We start from the raw sequence: 22102 nt of genomic DNA, 5'->3' as shown, positions 1-22102 counted from the left end.
TCGAAGTTGCACAAAGGATGAAGAAGAATGATCAATTGCTGAAATAAGTAATAAAATACTGAGTCCAAGAAATAAAAATGTTTCCCCTTTTTTCCACTGGCCAGTGACATTTATTAGTGTATACCAGTTACCTTAAACAAAAAGCTACACAGTACATTATTCAAGATAGAACTATTCATAAAATTATTCATTCTCACTATTTGAGACTGGATTTGTCATAGATTAGCCTTGACTTGGTGTTTAATGAGATGTATATGTTACATTAGCTCATGCTGATACCTGTGCTATTTAAAAAAACTACAAGTCATTGCTGTTCTCAGTTTACTTGACAAAACCACCATTGTTCACTGCAGGCCAGGTCCATACACATCTTCACATCCCTGTAATTTAGGGCAATTACCATATACAACCCAACTGAACAAAAACAGCTGCCTAAAACTACACAATCAATATCCAGACGTTTGTCATAGCAATGGAAGTTTCATATTTTATTAGTGTTCAGTGGGGGACACTTAAGAAAAAGGAAGCTTAAGACATGGAGGTAACATCTACTGTATGGAGACATGCAGATTTAATCACAGTTTACTTAGATGTTGAAATATGTAACACACATCTGTAGGCTGCTGCATATTTTAATGAGTGTTGAATATTAATCACTACGATGTTGCCATTTTCCAGACTTTCTGCCATTAAACTCAACCTGAATCCCCATCATGTGCTGTACTCAACTTGAACACTTCCCAGTCTGGCAAAAAAGACATTTCACAACAACACTTCAAATCAAGCATGTTTATTTAACTAAAATATTACAAAGGATTGATCAATACACATGAAATTTATAAAATCAAGCAAAAACCTGGGTGGAGAAAAAAGAAAGAAAACAAGGACTACACGGTCAGGGGTTTCCCAGGTATTAAGGTGAGAAATGTTACATCATTACTAACACTCAAAAGTGGAGAAACTGTATTTAACAGAAAGCGGTTCATACATGAAAACAAAATGAACAGAACTGTACAGCAAAGACGCATTTCTTCCCAAAAAGAATGAACATGAGGGGTGGGTGGGGGGGGCATTAGGCTTGATCAGAAATCACCTTTTCTGTAAACTCTATAGTAGGAGACTTGAGAGGAGACATGGTTATATCCGCATTGATAAAAGATGTAGCTTACCAATTGAAGCTCCTGAAAAAAGGATTTATGCAATGCAACCAGTCAAACCAAGGGAAAAAGGTTTATGCAATGCATTCACTCAGTCTGGCACTCTAAACATGACTTATGCAAAATACGTGAGGAAAAAGGAAAAACAGCTCCTCTAGCTTGTATTTCACTGCCATGTACACATTTACTCCCTCATTCACATGCAATATTGAAAATTATTCTGAATTTACACAGAAGCACACACTTGGTGCCAAGTGCTGTGAGAGGGGGTAAATCTCAATCAAATTTGCAACTGCGGTCTTCAAAATATCAATACCAATTCAAAACTCAAGAGTACACTGGGTAGACCTTTAGTCTTGAGATGCAGACCTGGAACGTGAACGGGACTTTGACCGGGAGACGGAACGCGAGGCTGATCGTTTGGCCGGTGATTTGGAGGGACGGCGGTCCTCCCGTGGCGATGGACACCGAGATGCTGACTTAGCTCGCTCTCCGTTTCCGTTCTCCATCGGGGAGGCGGAACGGCTACGAGATTTCTTGCTCACAGACTTCTCCTTGGAGCGACTACGGGAATCTCGCTCTGACTTACCCTTGGAGCGGCTCTTGGAGCGGGACTTGCGGGCGTCTGAACGAGATCGGGATTTGTGGCTAACAGAGCGGCTGCGAGACTTGCGAGTGCGTGAACGAGAACGGGACTTCTTGGATCGGGATTTGGCAGGAGATTTGGAGTGGGACTTTCTCCTGGATCTGGAGCGGGACTTGCGTCCAGACCTGGAACGGGAGCGGCGCTTGCTGCGGGACCGAGACCTGTGAAGAGAAGTCAGATGAGATATAGTGAAGAGAGACAAAGCTTGCTTAACAAATGTGGCCAGACAAAAGGTTACCGAGAACTAGACCTTGAGTTGCTGCGAGAGCTTCTGCTCCTACGGCTTCTGCTACGTGAGCGTCGTCTGCTGCGAGACCTGAAGGGAAAAAAAAAAAAAAGGTTGAGACAGAGCAATGTCACATATGTGCACTGTCAAAAGCAACTCTATAAAGCATTAAGATTGTCCTGTGACTATTCTGTGCTTGTAACTTCACCTGGATCGGCTGCCAGAGTAAGACCTCCTTCGCCTGGGCTTGTCCTCCACCAGACGGATTTTTCTCCCGTTAATATCGGTGCCATCCAACTTGTCCAGGGCTCTTCTCATGTCAGAATAAGTGCGAAACTCGATCACACCTTCATTGGTTCTTTCTTTGTGAGCGTCGGCGTAAGTCACCTCACCAGCCTGGCGCATGAAGTCCTAAAACCGAAAAAAAGAAAAAGAATGTTTAAAGCACAATGAGAAGTGAATTTATACCTCATTAAGGGCAAACAGTCTATTCTCACCTTGAGATCCTGCCAGCTGCAGCGACTCGACAGGTTCTCCACAACAAGACGGTATTCCGTGCGCACAGGTGGCCCATACTTATCCCTACCACTGCGGCTCCTGCTGCTATAACCACTGCTGCCTTTAAACAGTGTGGAGGAAAGAAAGGGGAAAAAAAAAAACACCAAGTCAGAATGGAACTCAAGGGCAGAACAGAAAAACACAGAGTGGCCACTTCAGATGTGATCAAGGAGCATATAGCATGATGCTGATGTGCACTGACTGCACCAATTTGTATTCCTCTCTCAGGCATTCCATCATACTTAAATACTCCTTGAAAAGTAAACCGCAATACCACATATTCTGAGAGATCTCACTAATGAGGTTTATGAACCTTGGCAGAGGTTGGTGACCATGCTTGGCTAATGCTCCTCTCAGTATTAAAATGGACAATGAAATGCACATTCCTGGTTTTCACTTAGACGCTTAAGAACAACAGTGCCCTGCTCATACTAATTTACACAGCAACTGAGTACTGCTCCATTAACAAAGAGACACTGTTCTTCGAGTTGATAGGAACAGCCATGAAATTCAAAAAAAGATATTACCCTCATAATATAGCTAACAGAAAGAAACAGGAACGGAACCAAGATTACATACTCACATCAGTTGCTGACAAGTTTTACCACTGCCTAGTGACAGCACAAGACACATAGCAACGGAAGCCCATTGCTCCTTAATAATGCAGATTAGCTGGCGGCTACATTTTTTGGCTTTATCTCTCCGATATTTTGTTCAACATAAAAACCAATGGGTTTCCTCACCATCACCCTGGTCTATTGGCAAAAGGCTGTTGTCATCATGGCTTCCGGTTAGGTCAGCCAAGGGTCAAAGGGCAAAGGTCACACACACATTGTAAGGTGAAAGCCAAGGCCAAACGGGACAGGCAGTCATCTTAGCCTCAATGGACTCGGACTCAGCCCGCAGTGGACTCTTTCAAATTGAAACATCAAGGACTTTGTTAATGTTGAATTCAAATGTATATACACAGTGCACACGTCATAACCTTTGTTTACATGCCAGTCAGGCTCCCTGTTGTGTAGATACTCTTTCCACAAGAATACTCCAATTACAATCATGAAATTGATTGTGTGGTAAAGCCGTAGTGCTGACATGTAAGCAAAATCGAACATTTACCCCCCCCATCTTCTCTTCCCACAGCTCTTACGAATGACCCAGCATACCATTGCATATGAGGAGGGGTCCCGTATCTGGTAATGGCCAAGCTTATACACAGCTTGCTAAGAATAACGCTTCACACACAATAATAATGTGTATGGAAGTAAGTTCAAAGCTGGGCGAGCCTAACACTTAAGTTTTCTCTTCCCCCACACACAGGCTTGTAAATGGCGTTCCTGAGAGGAAGGAGAGATGAATTAAAGTGAGCAGTGGATGAAAAGCCTCAGGCGCTGCCACTCCTCTGTTTGATTTCCCACAGAGATGGCTGGCTATGAAGACACATAAAACACTAAGTGTTGACCGGACCTTTCCACATCCTCTCTGAACCTGAAATGAATAAACGTAATAGTGTGTAATATGTAGCATTAAATTGCACTTACTGCGCCCACCACCCCCATAACCCCCACCATATCCATCTCGGTCCCGCCGTGGTCCTCGAGCATGTTCGACGATTACACGCTCTCCGCACAGCTCTTTGCCGTTCAGTTCATACACGGCATCATCGGCATCACGTGTGTCCTCAAACTCCACAAATCCATACCTAGAAGAGAAATTGTAAATGAATACAAATGACCATAGACAGCAGGTAGTCACTGTAACAAGCAGCCACTAAGGATAAATACTTATTCATGTTACAGTTAGAAAAAAATCATTCTCTTTTTACCGTACCTTTGCTAGTAGTTCTCAATTTCATTTTTTTTTTAAATAGGGAGCTTTTCAACACTTGCCATGTTTACGAGACAAGAATGACTTTTATCAAGACTGAGTAACATTGCGGAGCCAACTCGTTACTCAAACGCTAAGGCCTGAATGCCCAAACGAGTGACATGTTATACAGTGCAGAGTGTAAAACGTTCTAAAATGGCACCTCTTGAATATTGCATGTCCATCGAATGTTTTCATATGACCAATGACAGGGACTAGCCAACCGATTTATTTAGGTGTGCAACGCAAACCGTTGGGACCACGCGTGGTCCCTACACCAAGTGGTAAATCAACGCATTAGCTGTTGACAAACAGACAGCTCGACGTACTGTAATTTCACGTAAGCACCTCACAGAAAAGGGTAATTAATATAACTTAACTTATTTGCGTTAACTTAAAACGTTCGAAATGCAACTGTCCGCCTGCGTCATTGGAACAAACCAGAGAACGTAAATGCAAGCAACTCAGAATAGCATTAGCGTGCTATACAGCTTCATGTTGTCTCGCCCGCCATTTTGACCACGCGACAGAAATATGGGTATTCTCACTTGAATTCATGTTGATGTTCACCCACTTCGGATAAACGCTTACTTAAAGTAGCTTCAACTGGAAACGTTAAAAAATTGATTTCTATGAATTTTGATAATAGGTTACGCTGTAAATATCCTTTGCGGCCCCAATACGGGTGATCGGCAACATACCTCTGCGCTTCTACTTGCCGTTAAATACTTACCCATTTTTCAAGTCAATCTCCAAAAGCTTGCCATAACCACTGAAAAATCTCTGAATGTCCTTTTCCCGGACATGGTAGCTCAGCCTACCGACATACACACGAGGCATATTTGAGGCTATGCCAAATACAATCGGATGAACAGATACCGAACGTATCAGCGTAGCTATATGTTGTCTTGAGCACCCCGCTAGGATAGACGAAAAGAAATGGCCTCTACGTTTATAAGAGGAATATCCTGGTCATCCGCTTGAACGACGTCACATCCGGTGCATAAACCATAAGCTTAAAGCAGCAAAGGTGAGATGTTTTCACAGTCCATGGTTATTTGTATCGCTGATTAATCCAAACATTCATGATGGACAGATAAAACAGTCATAGAGAGTGTATAAAATTAACTCAGAGCCTACGCATAAGCATCTTTTTAGTGATCTTACCCTAAATTTAGACAACTGCATCATCTCTCAAAACTCTACAGCTAAAAACCTTGGTGTGATATTTGACTCTAGTCACTCATATCAAAACAAAGCCAAAACTACCTTGTATCACCTCCGTAATATCGCTAAAATTAGGCCCTTTCTAAGTATGGCTGATGCGGAAACCATTGTTCACGCATTCGTCACATCTCGCCTCGATTACTGCAATGTTCTGTACACTGTACACTGAAGTTTGACCACATTACACTCCCAATTCATGCAAGGGCAGATTTTAAGGTCCTCTTATTAACATATACAATTTTACATGGGCTTGCGCCGGCCTACCTATCTACCGTAATTACACCCTATAACTCGCCTCGCACCCTGCGCTCTACAGATTCTGGACTATTAGTCGTTCCAAGAGTTAAAAAGAAGTCCGCAAGCAACCGAGCCTTTTCCTACCGCTCTCCCTTCCTCTGGAATGGTTTACCTACAGACATTAGGGAGGCAAACTCTCTTCATACTTTTAAACCAGACTAAAGCTATTTTGTGTAACTTACGCATGGTATCATTTTGATTTGACTTTGTTATGGACATGTAAAGCCCTTTGAGACTATTAATAGTGATACTGGGCTCTGAATAAACTTGTATTATTATTATTATCCACTTCTCTCTCAGTAGTGTCTTAGGAATTCCCGTTTGGTGGAAGATAATTGCCCTGGTATCGAGAGTTTGTCTGTTGGATCAGATCAGGTCCATGCTCAAGAACGGTCTTCAATTCACTTTAGCCTATATGTTTGACTTTGAACTACAATAGGCATACCTCACAGGTTGTGGAATTGGAGTTTGAATTCAAAAGAATTTTTGAATTTGGAAATTTTTTTCCCCCCAACAAAATTTCAGACAAATTCCCTCTAGTCAATTCCTATCCCTACAATCCAATCACCCACTGCCTGGTACCAAATATAACACTTTTTCCCCTCCTCTGCTGATGGTGTTTATATAGCATTACACACACACACACACATAAGCACATTACTTTGAATTTTTATCATAGTACATATGACAGGCAATTGTATTCTCTCCTTTAAAAAGTAATATTAAACCCTAATTTATATGAAGGATGATTAACATTATGTGTGTGCTCTGAGGCTGTACGATCTATGAATTTGTTTAGCTTCCTTTTGAAGGCCTTTGGGTAAACCTTCAGGGCTATGATGCATTCTAAGAAATGTGTTTTGCCCCCTGTGCTACAAAACTAATGAGATATATTTAAACATAAGAAGCAAGTGTTATTCTTCACTATTAATTTAAAAAGTGTTCTGAAAATCATACCCCACCCTCCACCTTAAACAGAAAAGAGAGAGCCTTGAAATATAATGTCTGAGGTCAATTCTATTTCCTTAATTTTAAATTCAAATTCCAAATCCATATCCTGTTAACTCCTTCAATACAACCCTGCACCATGTTTCTGAGTATTTTCCATAAGTAGACATTTCATAGTGAGAATTATTTAGGGCTGATATTTGAATGAAAGATGGAACATACCTGCAAAAATCTTAGACACATCATGTGGATATAGGAAAATGCGAACTTAACCATAAACATATACTGCCAAAATGTTTATAAAATTATATTATTTTATTTATGCTTATAATTTAAAGGTAAGCAATCAAACTCATAATATCATATCTGAAAGTAAGCCTTAAACATCTGGATCATATGAATACAATTACCATTTACTACGTGTCATTCATTAGTGCAATGCCTACACCATTACATGTATAACCATCTTTTATCCCGTATTTGTCCACCAGTGTTGTCCTGGGCTTCAGTGAATTATTAATGCCCGTCCATGTAAAGCTGAATTTTCCAAACTACAATTTACTCTCAGTCAAATCTTTAACTCTTATCACTCCTTCTTGTGCACAAGAAGCTGCTAGGACCCCATCCTGTCTCCATAAGCGGCCTTGTACCAAGCCCCTGCTCCCTCCTATACAAGGATAAAAAACATAAAGTCAGCATGAAGAAAGGCACACTCACAGTAATCATTATCCATGACAGAAACAGTTTGAACGAACCTGCCCAGGGACTCTCACATTCATAGAGCATCCACTCATCTGCACGGAAGGTGCTGTGAAACCACATTGCATGATCCAGGGAGGCTAAAAACTGTGCTCTGTAGTTTGGGTAAGGCAGCAATGCAGTGCCCAAAAAGGAGAAGTCTGATACGTAAGCAGCAACACAGCAGTGCAGTTTCATATTTCCTTCTCCTGTGAATTAAAAATGATTGTTACGTTAACAGGTCTAGAGTGATTTCAAGTTGACTATAATGTTCACTGTAATGTTCAAAGGGACTCTATTAGCTGAACTGTTAGGTGGTTCAGTATTCTTCAGGTTACCTATGTGTCCCCTTGCTCGGACCCAGAAGAGTTTCTTTGGTTCCATAGCAACTTTTTGGTAAAAGTCGGGTGGGTTGACTGGTTTGATCTCAATGGGAACTTCATCAGCTAGTATTTTATTCAGTCCCTGTTTGGTACTGTCTGCCAGGTCTGGATCACTTTAAGACAAAATATAAGCCTTAGAAGAATAAACTATACTATTAATGTCAGTTTATACAGTGGCAGTATGTTGTCTGAAGAACTGAAGTTGTGAGTAACTATGGAGTGATACCTAAGATACTGCTGAATAAGTTCCTCTACTGTCAGCAGTGTGTCAGGTGATGGCACAGTGGGCATGTTAAAGTGGTGCTCCAAGGGGCTTGGCTGCTGCATGTGAAATGATGCCTGGCAGATTAGTATAGGCTGGCCGTGCTGAATAGCCTTCACTGATCGCACAAAGAAACTACGTCCGTCCCGGGTTCGCTCCACCTGGTATAGCACTGGAACTTTAGGATCTCCTGAAACGTAACAAGCGTGTTATGGCAGATTCTACAGTATATTATGGTGGATATTCCTAAGTATTTTTGGAGATTTTTTTATCTGATCACCTGCTCGTACAAAATAACAGTGCAACGAGTGAGCAAAGACATTTTCACCGACTGACTTTGCCGCAGCAACCAGTGCCTGTCCTATAATCTGCCCCCCAAAGAGTCGCTGGCTGCGAGGAACCCAGTGATGCTTTCCTCTTCAGGAGAGTGGAACACACTAGTAAGAGTCATGTCGAGTTGGGTATCATTCAAGTACAAAATTATATTTGTGGCCCAGTTGTCATTAGCTGAGTACTACGGGTTACGTTTCACAATGTAATACAGGATAACGCCCAGAAGAGAATAGCGGCATGATTCTTATCTCTAATCTATATATATTAACTATATTGTAGCAATTTCAATACATATATGCAAAAGAAACGCATACTGATATGATCTAAGACAACTTCAGGTATAGGCTCAAAGCGAACAACCTGTAAAGGTCCGTATCCAGTTTTTCTAGATTTAAAACACTAGTGACCAAGACACTTCTAAGGTCCGGAGTTGAGGAGAGGTCCGGTGGCGTATAGCTGGTCGTCTGAAGTAATATCGGCACATTTTCATTTCCATTTTTCACTCGGTGTAGTGAAGATTTCCCTGCTGCTTCAGCCATGCTCTGTGCTGGATTCGAAAGAGAGGTCACGTGAGAGGGCGGTAACTGCCCCTTGTCACAGTTTTCACTCTTGGCTTTCTGCATGAGTTAAAAAAAAAATAAAACGAAACGTCAGATGCTGCAGAGGAAGGTCATAAATTTGACGTTACTTCAACGAAGGGGTTATAATTTTGTTTGCCTCACACTCATTACGCAGTTTTATTTATTTATGCCAACATCTGGAATACACACGGCAATGGAAATTAGGATGTCGTTTCAGAGGATATGTCTGAAGTTCATGTTCAATATTGGACCAACGATGAAAAGGAATAACATATCTGTTACATTATACTGTGGTACTAGTTGTGATATAATGACTTTTTATTCTCACAAGAGGGCAGTAAAGCCCCATGAATTCCTTGGGCCAGACACTGCACATTGAGAGAACACTGCGAATATGTATAACATAAATGGAATACTGACTAATTAATGGGTCACCAATACTTAGCCTAACAAACAATCGACCACTTGATCATTGCTTCACAATTTCTTCAAAAGATTCTTCAAAAAGAGTGATATGTTACATACACTATGGATTTTCTGTCGATTTGTTTTTAATTTAATGGATGCTAGACTTAGATATATCTTTCAGTTTAAGTCATTATTTAATAACGAATCGGTATCACCCGAGGTATGCACGGGCGCATACGCGCAAAACACACACACACACACACACTCCAGGATTTTCCCCTCCAACCATGATTCAGATGCTAGAAGCTGCAGTTGTCAAACCACATTATTTCTGCACTACCGCTGGTTGGTGACCCTGCCCACACTCGTATTGCGGTTTCAATATTTTATTCTACGTTGCTCTATCTCCATGGCCACATCGGACAGCGCAGATGATTGTGTGCTGCAGAGAGGTAGATCTCAAAGTGACCCAAGCATCCTGACTGAAGCTCGTGTCATTTACGCACACAGCACAGGTAAGTCGCATTATCGTGGTTTTCTAGAGCTGTCAGAGGTCCTTACTTGCAATAGTCAATATAAAAGCGCAGGGAAATGACAGTGGCCATTTACTATAACGGTTCTTTTAGATTTCTATTAGAAGGACCAGACAGATCTTTACAGGTACCTAAACCGTAACGTTTATCAACAGGGCATATCATTTTCAACGTATGTTTTATAATTATGGCAACAAGCCTTTCCAGCATTTGAAGAATCTTTGTTTCCCACTTGGTCATTGCAGGATGTAGCCTAATTAATCAGATGTTCCGCAGGAGAGGGATACTCTGCTGATTTTTTACTAATTCATTACCTGGAACGCAAGACTAAAAGCAACAAGACAATATCTCATATGCCTTTTAATTTCGAGTAACGCTCCTACGCTGCATGGGCTTTCCCCGTGATTAATGCAGATTCAGGGAGATATTTGGTAAGACGTCTTACGACATTGCTCTCTTTCAGCAACGTCAGTCTGCGAAGATGACAATTAGAACAAATTAGACATAGTCATAGAGTCTCTCATGATCTGTTGGATGAAATGGGCTCAGAACACAGAATGCTCTGTGCACAGAACATACATTACAACCAAATAGTTTGTGTTTTGAGGGTTTGGGGGGGGGGGGGGTTAGGACGAATATTTTCACCAAAATGTCGATAGTACAGTCAAGCAGTACTGTTGTGCCAGATATAAGAAATTGCATTGTTTCAAAGCGACCCTCCTTTAATGAATTTTAATGGCCATACAGCACAAACATTGCAGCTGTACAACACTATATTGGAATGACCTTTGCCTATGAAAAGAGGCAGGCATTCCATCACTTTCCCAGAGAGAGGATGCTCAAAATTTCTTATTGTTTTAACCTTTAATGAGGTGTTTAGGAGAGGCATGTTAAAGGGAAACAACACAGCACACAACACAACACATTCAACACGATCAAAAACTTGCGCCTTACATCACCCAGATCCATTTCATTCCTAGAACTCACAGCACTCACAGAAATGATTGACTGGACCCTTGCATTATCATGAGAATTTAGTAGGTCAGGATATCCAGAAGGTAGCTAATGACAGTGGTTCTTGTGTATTTAGTTGTTGCTATGGTGACGTGATGGCTGTGACTCAATGCTGGCACCCCAGTGGTGTGGAGAGATAGTGATTAGGCTGGGCTACCTTAGTGAAGTGGATTTTCAGTTCAGCTTTGCTGAGTGCTGCAGTTAAATGAACAGAAGTTCAGTGATGAATCCTGTTCTGCCAGCATTTTCTTATGCGGCCTGTGAAGAAACGTCATATCACACAGACCAGAGCATTTAGGTGAATACAGACTTTAAAAACCTATTGATGTTAGAAAAAAACATTCAGTATCAAAATAGTTTTTGGTGTTTAACCTCATTCTTTGTGTATTTATACACTCTACAATTTATAAAAATCTGTCAGAAAATATAAACTTGTACTGTAGCTGTTAAAATCACTTAGAGTACTCTATCAGGAACCTAAGCATAAATATAATGACAATACATGTATGGATGAATCTATTTCCATTATAACCCAGAGAACACTGCGGTGACTAGATGGTCCAGACTGAATAATCTGTTCTCTTGGAGCATTCAGTTTGATTATGTAGTCTGTGGCTTACTTGATTTCTTGATTTGAATTTAATTTAATAAAACCAAACATAGGTGAATGAACAGATCAGCACGCACTTTTCAATATTGTGACAGCGTTGAGTGATTAGCCGTAAATCCAAGGATAAATGTCCACCAGCTGCCTGTATACAAACAATGAGCTTTTAACACAGCCCAATCACTAAATCCACGTTAGGTTTTCAGCCAAAGGAGGTTTCCACATATGAACAGTGCAGTCTGTGTTGACTCTGGATACTACACAGTAATGGACAGCAGGGTGGTACATTAAGCTCTGGGTATTAGTGTCATAAGATAGGCTACATGAAAGGAATACCCAAATACAGCTCTTGTTTGTTGCTCAAACTTTTTACAGATTGGGTGCCTTATAACTGCTTCACATGTTTTTCTCATTACATCTCATGCTCACCATGTTCATTTTTGCGCTGATATCATTTTAATCACAATTTTTATGTTTTATGTTTATGTATTTTTCATGTTTGATAAGCAATCACTATGCACTATGTTATATTTTCAGAACTGCTACCATTTTCTAAAATGATAAGATGGCATCAGTGTTACTTTTTTGGACTTTCATTCACATTTGAGTAAAATGCCTATGGTCATTATGTAATACCGCTAAACCATTTTGTGATGACAGAAATTTAAGGACAGAATGGACTTGTCAAATGGCATGAGCCGCAACCAACATCTCTCTCTTCCTTCAGAGTTTCACCCCCTAACAGTACGTCCTTCCTTGCAGTGTCAGTGCCTGTTTCCACTTTTTCTTGTTTACTGTGCGATACAAACAGATAAGACATGGCAATGATGCACCATAGCCCAACCCTCTTTCTCCTCCCATCTGCTCAGAGCAAACTCTTTCATCCCTGTAGCAGCCTCACTGCGGCTTTGATCTTGTCTCTTGAACGCGTATTTTAGGAACAGAGCTGATGCCCTTACTCTTCAAACCAAAAGAAAACACCAGGCAAAAGACAGGAACACAAGAAAGTAAGGAAGGAAACAATCCCAAACGGATGCCACAGACCATTAGTTATGTGAGCTGCACCAGCATACAAATCCATACATTATGTACTGCATCAGATATGAAAGGACTGCTGAATGGAGAGAGCTAATGATCAGCCTGTAATAACACATGTAGCCGCATATACAGCTTAGCTGTGTTAACTCACCCCCTTGGCATGAGGTGGGCTGCTACCCTGCCCAGGGTCCTGAGAGTCTGCCTTACATTGTTCCAGAAGCAGGAGGTGACTCATTCTCTTCCAAGAGTGAATAGTGCTGACAGTCACATTGCCGCCTCCGTAACACTTCTATCGGCTAACGTCATTAACATCCTATTTTCACACTGTGAAAAAAACCATGGAGCTGTGGGCAAATCTCATATGTAGACTGCACAAACTCCTCTCAGGTGAGCATTAGACTTTGGACTTGTTTGCCAGCTGGAAGTCCAAGCACTGCCATGCCCTTGTTTCCAGCAGATGATCCTATTACAATAATCTGCAATGCGTTCAGATCAAAGGCCTCGCTTTTTTTTTTTTTTTTTGGGAGTTTGCTCATCCTGACTTTGCAGGTTAAGAACACTCTACCAGTTCACCATGTGCAGAGAGCCTGAGTAGTGTAATGTGGGAGATTAGGACCCCTCTGGTTTCAATAGACAGTGTTCATGTTTTATTAATCAGGCGTCTATATTTAGCCATTGTTTCATTTCTGCTGTGAATATTCAGAGCTGTGATTAAGTCTGCATGCTCAGAGGAGACCAAGTTCTACAAAGAGAATAGCGAGGATTACGTTGGCTCTTCTTACATGCTAAAGATGTACATTATTTCTCACTTAAAGAAAGTCTTTCGTAGAGAAGGGTTATTTCATCACACAAACCGGTGCAACTGGTGTAACCTTTTTCATGACCTAATTGCTCTAACATTTCCCAATTAAAATATTTGAAAATGTTTTTTAATATTTCCAAATGAAATATTTAGAAGTTCAAAACCATAACGCAATTTGCATGTTTTATTTCAAATCAGAGGAGGAAGTTACAGAACATTTGTTTTACGGTAACGTATAAAAGACATGTCTGACAGAATGAGTGAAATCAGACAGCCAGAAGAACATTCCTCCACTCAAGCCCACAGTTCTGTGTTGGGGTGATCAGCTGCAGAACAGTCTAGACCTTGACAGAGTTGCAGTGAATGAGCGGTCAAACAGGTAGGGTTAATATCAGTCGAAGGATACACAGAGGCTATGACATGGTCAGGAGGTGAAAAGTAACCATCAGTGTTGGGTAGATTCTGTTAATGTCAGTGAGCCACAGTTTAGAGACAATGCTGTGTAAATGTATGTGTTCAGTAAGAGTAATGACCCTCTTAGCATTGTAAATGAAAGGTTTGTACCAGTATCATCTCTGAAGCGCATCAGGGAGTTGTCAGAAAAAGTGCCGGGGCTAAAAAAAGCAACCTCAGCCAAAAGCAGAACCACCTGCTTGGCTGTTCCCCAGGCGCTTGAAAAAAAAAGAAAAGAAAAACGGAGCTGAGGACGAAGGTTAAAAGACGAGGGGCACTGCAGGGAAAATATGATTACACAGTCACTATATGAAGTGCCCTCAAGACAGGGAATGCGATAGTGCCAAACTGAAGTAATAACAGAGGATGAGAAAAAGTCCTTGTCCGACATGCCTCTGTTTCATTTGATACACATGCCGCAGTACTTTCCCAAAGTCCTTGTCACCCACCACTCCATATATTGCGTGTAGGAACTTTCTGTTCTGTAATAACATCACTTGTAGCAACTGCGGAGGGAAATATAGAATCGCGTTGGAGCGTATCCGCAGACAGTGCGGTCATTCTGGCTGAGTGCTCTCTGTCAAGGCCAGCAGTTACCTGGCCACCTGGTCAGCAGCAGGGGGTGGGAGTGTGCAGGGATGTAGACTGTGAGTGCTGCCCAAGGTCATCTGTGACCCCCAGTACTCAGCCCCTCCCTCTGTCCTTTCATTAAACCTTACATTTACTGTACTGGACTCTGGGCTTGAAAGCTGCATTGAGCTCACCTTCAGTCTGTGCTTAGACCTGCTCTCAACATGGCATTAGGTAAGAAAATCAGAAAGTTTTCGGTTGTCTGTCAGAGCACAATTAAATTTTATGATGTAAAAGTAATTCTTTGGGCAGGTCAGCTGCAAGGGTACGCAGATCTTTGGAGAAAGTAAAAATTCTAAATGAAGAAAAGGAACTGGCAGAGGTCATGGTTATGGTAAGATTTTGTGCTCTCTGCCCACAGGAAAAGAACATGAACTTTCTAGATGGTTAGCTACCACAGAAATTCAATGCCGACTTTGCCATCACAGTGGAGTTCAGATACAGTTTAAGGGAACTAAGATGCAATATTATTTATGTGAGATGACATCTGGACACCCATGAAGCGAAAATATGAACAAAAAACTAAGGAGCCTCCAACTGGTGCACATGGTTAAGTCACTGTTTCTGCAGTTCCAAATGTTCTACTGCCTGAATTTATGATTGTAAATTCAGCTGTGCTACATTTGACAAACATAGCCATGAGTCCAGGGAAATATAACTGACCACATTTAAATGCCTTGGGGGAAGCATGAGTCAGCTAGACTGTGCTGACTACCATGTGATGATAGTATGAAGGAAATCGTGTATTACAAATTACGGAGAAAACATGGGGAAACTGAAGAAAAGACTAGCAATAAATAAATATCTCTGTTTAAACCGGGCTAAAATAATTAGTAAAATAATTGGGTGTATTTAGAAAAAGGTGACATAGTTAGTGTAGGAAGGAAGGCCAAGTGTTTGTAGAGAAGTTAATAGCTTTGCTTTTTGAAATGAGAGTTAGGACATTGGTCTTACCTTTTGTTTCATTTTCCTTGTGAAAACAGAATGGTCTATTTTGAACAACAAAATGATGCCAAATGATGAAGAAGCAGATTATATAGGATAAAAGTAGCTAATAAATGTCTTAGTGAAGATTCCGTCCTTAGACCATTACTGAAAGCAACCAAGAGGGATGTTTGACCTTTATACAACATTGCTTAGTTGGTTAACAATGTTTCTTTATCGGAGACCTTGGTATCAACGCAGACTTTTCTTTGGAAATGATGCTGGGGTTGTTGTTTTTTTTTCATCCTGACAGAGAGGGTTGTAAAGCTGAATATGCACTGTTGTAGTGAGGCAGCAAAAATCTAACCCTCTGTAGCCTTACTGTCCCTCCCCTGCACCAAGCAGGGATGTCTCCAGTCTCAAAGACTTCAGCACCACAGACAGCAACGCTAGATATAGACACAATTATCACTGCCATCAATGATGTCATCCCCTTTGAATGGAGCCTCAGAGAAAAAACATATCTGTAGCTTTCCCATTGGTTGACTTGGTTTGGTCACAGGAGGAGGGAGACAGTAGACCATGCTTCAGTGCTAATTGTGGACTGAATAGGGACAGCAGGGAAGTCTGTTTAGTGGTAGGGAGGATGACCAGCTTGCAAAGGCAGGCTTGAGAGAGCAGAGAGATTATAAATTAAACTCCTTGCTCATGTCTTTCCTCATTTCATTAAATCACCAGTTGGGACACACTGCTTAGGAACGATGAACCTAAAACAAAAAAAAAAAAAGGCCACAATCAAAGGAAGGAAAGGTTGGAAAAATACCACATCACTGCAGGAGCCTAGCTATGATTCATTTACTCATGCAATGCATCTTCATGTATTTCTGGAAGAAACGATAAGATTTCTCATTTTATAATGACAGAAGTACCTCATAGGTCACAACGACAGGTCTGTGTGCTGCAGCCAAGAAAAGCCCAGTGAGCTTTGTACTAGTGCGTTTAAGTGGCATTGAGCTTTAAATCTGACTGCAGAGGGGTTTTTTTCCCCCTCTGTTTCTGCAGTATGCTTTTCTGTTTGTCAGGTCAGTGCGCGTGTCTATGCAGCTGTGACTAGTAATTCACCGTGTTGACAGAAATGAAAATACCATGGAAAATCAGATAACATGAAAATATGAGTGTTCTAAAAATATAATGAATACTCTGTTAAGGGAATGAGAAAGATTGTATTCCATATGTGGTCTGTGTGTGCGCGCGCGCGTGCGCGTCCATGTGTGTAAGTTTAAGTGCACGCAGGCACACAAGCTTGTCTTTCCTGCAAATGACTACATTGCTTGTCCAGCCCTCAGGGAGTCCAGATGAACAGAGTCCTCAGCCAAGCTCATATTAGCATAGGCTATATTTTTATGAATGTTTCATGCACTGACCTAAATGTTTTCAGACCTGAATAACAAAACATAACATATGAGAACACAATCACCTGATCCTTAAAAACATCTGATTTTACAATACTTAAAAGGTTGAGTTTCAGGCAGAGCATAAAAAACATCTGCTGTTCTTTCCATGAATCCTATCTTCTATCTCTAGCAGCCCTTTTGAATATTTGTTGTGTATGTTTCGAAAGAGGATGTTCTTACTGACAAAAAAAACATATAAATAAAATCTGAAATGAAAAGGATGTTATTTTGGATTACGCTCGAACATTTAATAGAAGAGGCAAAAAAAGATGAGAGAAAGAGAGAGAGAGAGAGAGAGAGAGAGAGAATCTAGTGAACATACCCCCCCTCTCTCTGTTAGAGATATAAAGTATTTTTGAAATTCTCATCCTTCTTGTGACTGGTAGTTCTTGCAAAGTCACTAGTTCATTTGTTCCTTTCACACTGAATTCATTATATTTCAGTGTGAATGGCTGATTGGGGCAGGTTATGTTCAGTATTTCTTTTTAAACACCCACTAAAAATTATGAAAAGAATAGAGCAACCCAGAGCAACCCAGTCCAAATATACCAGAAACAGTCTGCCTGAGAAACAAAAAAAGTATGATTAATTTCTTCTTTTTTTTTAACAAGAAAAGGCTAATTCAAGTGTGTGTGTATTTAGTAACCATAATACATTTCATCTCTCCGCTAAAAGAACATCATTTAATTTTTTTTTTAATATTAAAAGAATGCCGCTTTTTTTTTTTTGGCAAGGACTTTTCCTGCTCTCTCTCCTACCTCATCACTTTGCAGCACTGTTTTATTGTGTTTTAATGCAGCACTGCAGTGTATTAGGTATCTTACTGACTGGATTTACTGTAATCTCTAATCCTTTCCCTCTGTGGATGACAGCTCAGAGGCACTGGTCTTTGCAGTACCATTCTGCACTGTGGATATGAGCTTGTCGCTGATCTGTGATAGTCATTCTCTGAGCTCACCTCAGGAGCAGACACAAATGGTGCCAAGCACAGCCTGAGAAGCTGGCTGGATTCCCAACCTTGAACTAAACTGGTTTTCTCTGTGGAATCCCTCAGAATCCTTCCCCTCTATACTGTAAACTTTCTGTTACAGCCAGTGCTCTGCTTAGTGCAGGCTACTGTGAAGGTAGCTGTGGAAGAGAGTTGATATAACATCTTATAAAAGTTTGGCAAAGACTCAGAGCTGTGATATTGTAATTATGACCACAGGAATGCTTTTACCTCTTTGATGATTCTTTTGTTTGATGACACTTGAGAGACTGTGAAATATTTAATTGTTTGCTGTGCCACAGGGTAAGATAGGAGCATTTGTGAAAATGGCTTGGATGTCATGGGGTGAGTAGATTCAGGTGGCTACATTTCAGGTTTCATACAGTGACTTAAGCCTGGTTTTTAAGAGCCTTTAAAGCAGTTCTAATCTGGTCCTTTTATTCAATGGTCCTGAAGAATGTTTGCATACTTGAACAATAGAAAAAGTTTGTGAAGTATGGTCTGCATTGTGTATGAATTACACATCAGTTTAATGTGGTTGTGTTCATTACTGTCATTTTTTTGTTGACTTTAATTGGCTTGTCCCCACCTTTAGACAGTAGTTAAATTCACATTCTTTAAGGTTGTTATCACCTTGCTGTAATTTTTTCCTTCTTTATTCCAGAGCATGCTGTATTTGGTTGTTATCAGGGCTACATACTGCCTGTTATTCTCTTTAAACCACGTGCTCTCTTGGTCTTTGCATTGGGGCATGAGTTGCTATCATATATACATCAGCACCATTAAACTGCCACTGTTTAGGACCCACTCCAGTACTTAGAACAATGTGAGTCAGCATACATTGATTATACTTTGCTCCATACAAAGCTTAAATATTCCATCTCACTACAAATCATAGGGGATGTAACCAAAGGGTTAACTCTTTTTGATAAGCTTGTAAGCTATATGGAAAATATACCCCAGGGCAGTTGAATAGACACTCTCAGTTCAAACACATTACAACTAACAAGTTTACAAAGTACAGTAATAAAATGCACTGGACAAAATTTACTCTGTGGATATGACTCAAAGGTCAAGGCTTCATTTCAGTAGCTCCCAGCGTTTTGCAGTCTGAGTTGCAAATATATACAGGCACAATCTGGCATCCTGTGTGGGTGAAGACTTGGGACAACGCACTGGCAATGAGATCATTCATTTAACAACTCAAAAGACAAACTTTAATATTCATTGCCTTGTAGGGAATTAGGTATGGCCGAACAAATGAAAGATATAAAGAGTACAACGAAACCCATAAGCGTAAATGAAGATAAGGCCTCTAAATTTTTAATCTTGAATAGAAAAAGTGTTGTTGATGATGGTTTCCATATACAATGGAACCATCAATAACCTGCTCCTTATTCAATCAAAAGGTGGCTCTAGTGTGCAGTAAAATCAATTGTAAAGCACTTTGCTAGCATAGTCTTGTAAAACAGATGAGACATGTTTGCCTGCGGCACTGATTTGTGCTGAACAACTGCTTATGTAGGGGCGGTGACTCCCTTACATCCTTAAGAGAGTGTCCAAGACTTCAGTCATCAATGACTGGTCTCTGATCTCAATTATTCATGGTCCATACCAAACATAATTTTCGTCAGCGTTGACAGATCTCTATTAAGTCTGTAGAGGAGGAGACACTTCAATCCCCTGTTACTTACTGCTGCACTCTTACCAAGAGATACGTTTTGCTTTTCAGTAGCCTCACTTTATTATATTTCTTTCTTTCTGTTCACTGCTGTTAATGTTCGTGATGTGCTGTTTTGAAAACGAGTCCAAAAACCACAGAGGATTTTATTTCAAGAGGCAATTGATTGCTGTCACAATAAACATTCAGATAAAGTGCTCATCCCTCAAGAGAACCCTTGTCAAAGGAGCTCCAATTACATGGCAATTACGGATCAAGTTCAGTGTTCGAAAAAAAAAGAGAGAGAAGAAGGGGAAGAAAAACTGTTTAAAAAATGGACCGCAACTAATCAGTTTTTCAGCATGCCCTAGTTAGCGTTGCCCATTTGTTAACATGCCGATGAGAGCGTGCGTGGAAATGAAAACATATGGCAAACAAACAAACAAACCTCTTGACATTTTCCATGCGCCATCACTCTCCCTGATATCTGTGCTTTTGTGCATCAGGGGACTGTTAGCTATCTTAATGTGACCCCTCACTATCGCGGTTATTCAATGTGCTTGGCCATTTCATGTTGATTTTCAATGAGTTAATATCATAGTTTGTAATCAGACAACAAAACAATGTACAGTATTGAGCGAATGGAGGAAATATTGATTTAATCAGGATTTGTCGATAACGCAGATAACGTAGATAATGTTACTGTTCTTAAGTGGTCGCCTATATTGACATTTATACTCAGGCTGGATGTCAACAATAAGAGTCATTTTCACTTTTTTTTAATTTTGTTTTTGTTTTGGAATACACTGTACGTTAGCTGGTGAGGATTAAAACAGAGTACAGAGTACAAGCATGCATCGTGTTTTATTAATTTACTGGTCAAGTTTTTTTCAGCCTGTAGTTTTGAAAACTTGAGCACAGTAAAAGGTTGATTCTTCAAGACTACAAAGCTTAATTAATTAACTCATTAATTTGTTTGTCTGCTTTTCAGGAGTGACTTGCACTTTTACTAGAGTCATCCATTTGTGGTTGTATTTTACTTAAACTCAAGAATAATATCCAAATAATTTTACAACTGTAATTTATGCATGTACACCCCTTGTGAAAAGAGGTTTATTAAATGATTAAGAAATTCTCTTTCATTCAGAGGAACAATATCTTGAGACAACAGTAATGTGCGTGTGTGTGTGTTTATGTGTGTGTGTTTGTGTTAAAATAATAATTATTGGCAGTTTCTTAGTGAAAGAGACTGTCATCGGTACTAAAGATCCTACTGTCTAAGCACGAGAAACATCTTTATTTGTGCAGAGTCATCTGAAAGTTGGTGCACTTTCAGCAGTTCTATGATCATGTTTTTAAGTCGTTGGTATAAAACTAGCTAATATAAAATTACTTCATCAGTAGAATTACAGCTTGCCATCTCACAATCTTTGCATTAAACTAATAGTAAAATTATATTTCAAAGGTATTGTTGGAATAAAGGAGGTAGGCTGTGCCCTTGAGCATATGCCTCGTTGAAATGACAGCAACGTGCAACGTTCAGTGCTGCAATTCATACGCCGACATGAGCATTACAATGTGGGTTATGCCAGGGCCGGAGGGTGCGGTAAGCATACGTGAATGAGTAGAGGTCTTGAGCGCTCACTCTTTGCGATGCGGCGATATTCCCTCCCCGCCAAGAGACAGGATACAGTTTTGTCCATGCTGTTTACTTCTGTGTTTGTGTGAGCGCTGTCGTACGGGGATGTGTAAGGTTTTCTTTCGGTGTGGTTTCGACCCAAATTCCCATTGAGACCAAGTGTACGCTGGCTTTCAACACCTTGCATGACTTTTTCCCTCTTCGGTGGTGACTGTGTCGCTGTGAGGTGCTCGATTAAGCAGTTTCTGGCATAGAGTGCTGCATGAGCGCGTGGAGACATCTCAGGGACATCTCTTGCAATGACACGTGAGTTCTGGCTGGGATTCAATTCGTGATTGTAACTTCAGTTCGTGATCTGTATATGTATCGTTAATGAACGTTTGTAAGGGCGAATAACAGCACTGTCACTCGTTTGCGTGTCATTGTGCAGGCTGCATTTCCAGGCTCATTTTATTTTAGAGGAGCCTCATGTGACTGAACCAGCCTCGCCTGCTCTTGAGCGCGACATGTCCGTGCACTTTCTCTTTTCTTTTTACTCATGTAAAAAAGTGAAGTATCAGTTTGTCTGGATGCATGAAATTGGCTATGTAGACCCTCACTCTAAGTAAACGCAGTGGTCCACATTTGTCACTACACCACATCCATAGTGAATATGTAAGTCCTACTGCTTTTTATAACAACCTTCACATGCAATTCAGACCTATCAATTCTTCAAGTGAACATCAAGGCAATG

General features: G+C 40.6%; 3 protein-coding genes across 5 annotated transcripts in view; 1 reads left to right on the top strand and 2 right to left on the bottom strand.

Annotated features, from left to right (window-relative positions):
- Positions 1 to 799: 799 nt before the first annotated feature.
- srsf6b (serine and arginine rich splicing factor 6b) lies at positions 800 to 5373 on the bottom strand. 3 transcript variants are annotated; one of them, XM_030776912.1, is made up of 7 exons: positions 5184 to 5373; positions 4131 to 4286; positions 2527 to 2644; positions 2238 to 2440; positions 2054 to 2119; positions 1929 to 1964; positions 800 to 1805 (listed from the first exon to the last, which is right to left on the bottom strand). In XM_030776912.1, the coding sequence occupies exons 1-7, from the start codon at positions 5288 to 5290 to the stop codon at positions 1508 to 1510; spliced, it is 984 nt and encodes a 327-aa protein (XP_030632772.1). In that variant the 5' UTR covers positions 5291 to 5373; the 3' UTR covers positions 800 to 1507. The 3 variants fall into 3 exon arrangements, with proteins under 3 accessions (XP_030632772.1, XP_030632769.1, XP_030632770.1); XM_030776909.1 differs by having other exon boundaries at positions 800 to 1964; positions 2042 to 2119; positions 2527 to 2648; positions 4126 to 4286; XM_030776910.1 differs by having other exon boundaries at positions 800 to 1964; positions 2527 to 2648; positions 4126 to 4286.
- Positions 5374 to 7250: 1877 nt separating this feature from the next.
- Positions 7251 to 9177, bottom strand: acot8 (acyl-CoA thioesterase 8). The gene is made up of 6 exons (XM_030778312.1): positions 8999 to 9177; positions 8586 to 8722; positions 8270 to 8495; positions 7999 to 8156; positions 7678 to 7869; positions 7251 to 7589 (listed from the first exon to the last, which is right to left on the bottom strand). The coding sequence occupies exons 1-6, from the start codon at positions 9175 to 9177 to the stop codon at positions 7474 to 7476; spliced, it is 1008 nt and encodes a 335-aa protein (XP_030634172.1). The 3' UTR covers positions 7251 to 7473.
- An 859-nt stretch (positions 9178 to 10036) lies between these two features.
- The window catches only part of phactr3b (phosphatase and actin regulator 3b), a 34163-nt gene continuing 22097 nt past the window's right edge, over positions 10037 to 22102 (top strand). The window contains exon 1 of the mRNA XM_030778501.1: positions 10037 to 10142. Within this exon, the coding sequence (XP_030634361.1) occupies positions 10037 to 10142 (106 nt within the window). The remainder of the gene's footprint in view (positions 10143 to 22102) is intronic.

This window comes from Chanos chanos, chromosome 6, assembly GCF_902362185.1.
Source record: "Chanos chanos chromosome 6, fChaCha1.1, whole genome shotgun sequence".
In the NCBI taxonomy this organism is placed as follows: Eukaryota; Metazoa; Chordata; class Actinopteri; order Gonorynchiformes; family Chanidae; genus Chanos; species Chanos chanos.
Note: the sequence above shows the minus strand (reverse complement) of the source record. Positions and strands in the feature narration are given on the sequence as shown.

Excerpts from the sequence above, each read along its gene's own strand:
- acot8 (XM_030778312.1), bottom strand. The coding sequence starts at position 9,177 with ATGGCTGAAGCAGCAGGGAAATCTTCACTACACCGAGTGAAAAATGGA. Across the intron at positions 8,496-8,585 it reads CTGTTATTTTGTACGAGCAG|GAGATCCTAAAGTTCCAGTG; the intron begins GTGATCAGATAA and ends GTTACGTTTCAG. Across the intron at positions 8,157-8,269 it reads CTTATTCAGCAGTATCTTAG|TGATCCAGACCTGGCAGACA; the intron begins GTATCACTCCAT and ends TTTGTCTTAAAG.
- srsf6b (XM_030776909.1), bottom strand. The coding sequence starts at position 5,290 with ATGCCTCGTGTGTATGTCGGTAGGCTGAGCTACCATGTCCGGGAAAAG. Across the intron at positions 2,649-4,125 it reads TTATGGGGGTGGTGGGCGCA|GCAGCAGTGGTTATAGCAGC; the intron begins GTAAGTGCAATT and ends CACTGTTTAAAG. Across the intron at positions 2,441-2,526 it reads GCAGCTGGCAGGATCTCAAG|GACTTCATGCGCCAGGCTGG; the intron begins GTGAGAATAGAC and ends TTTCGGTTTTAG.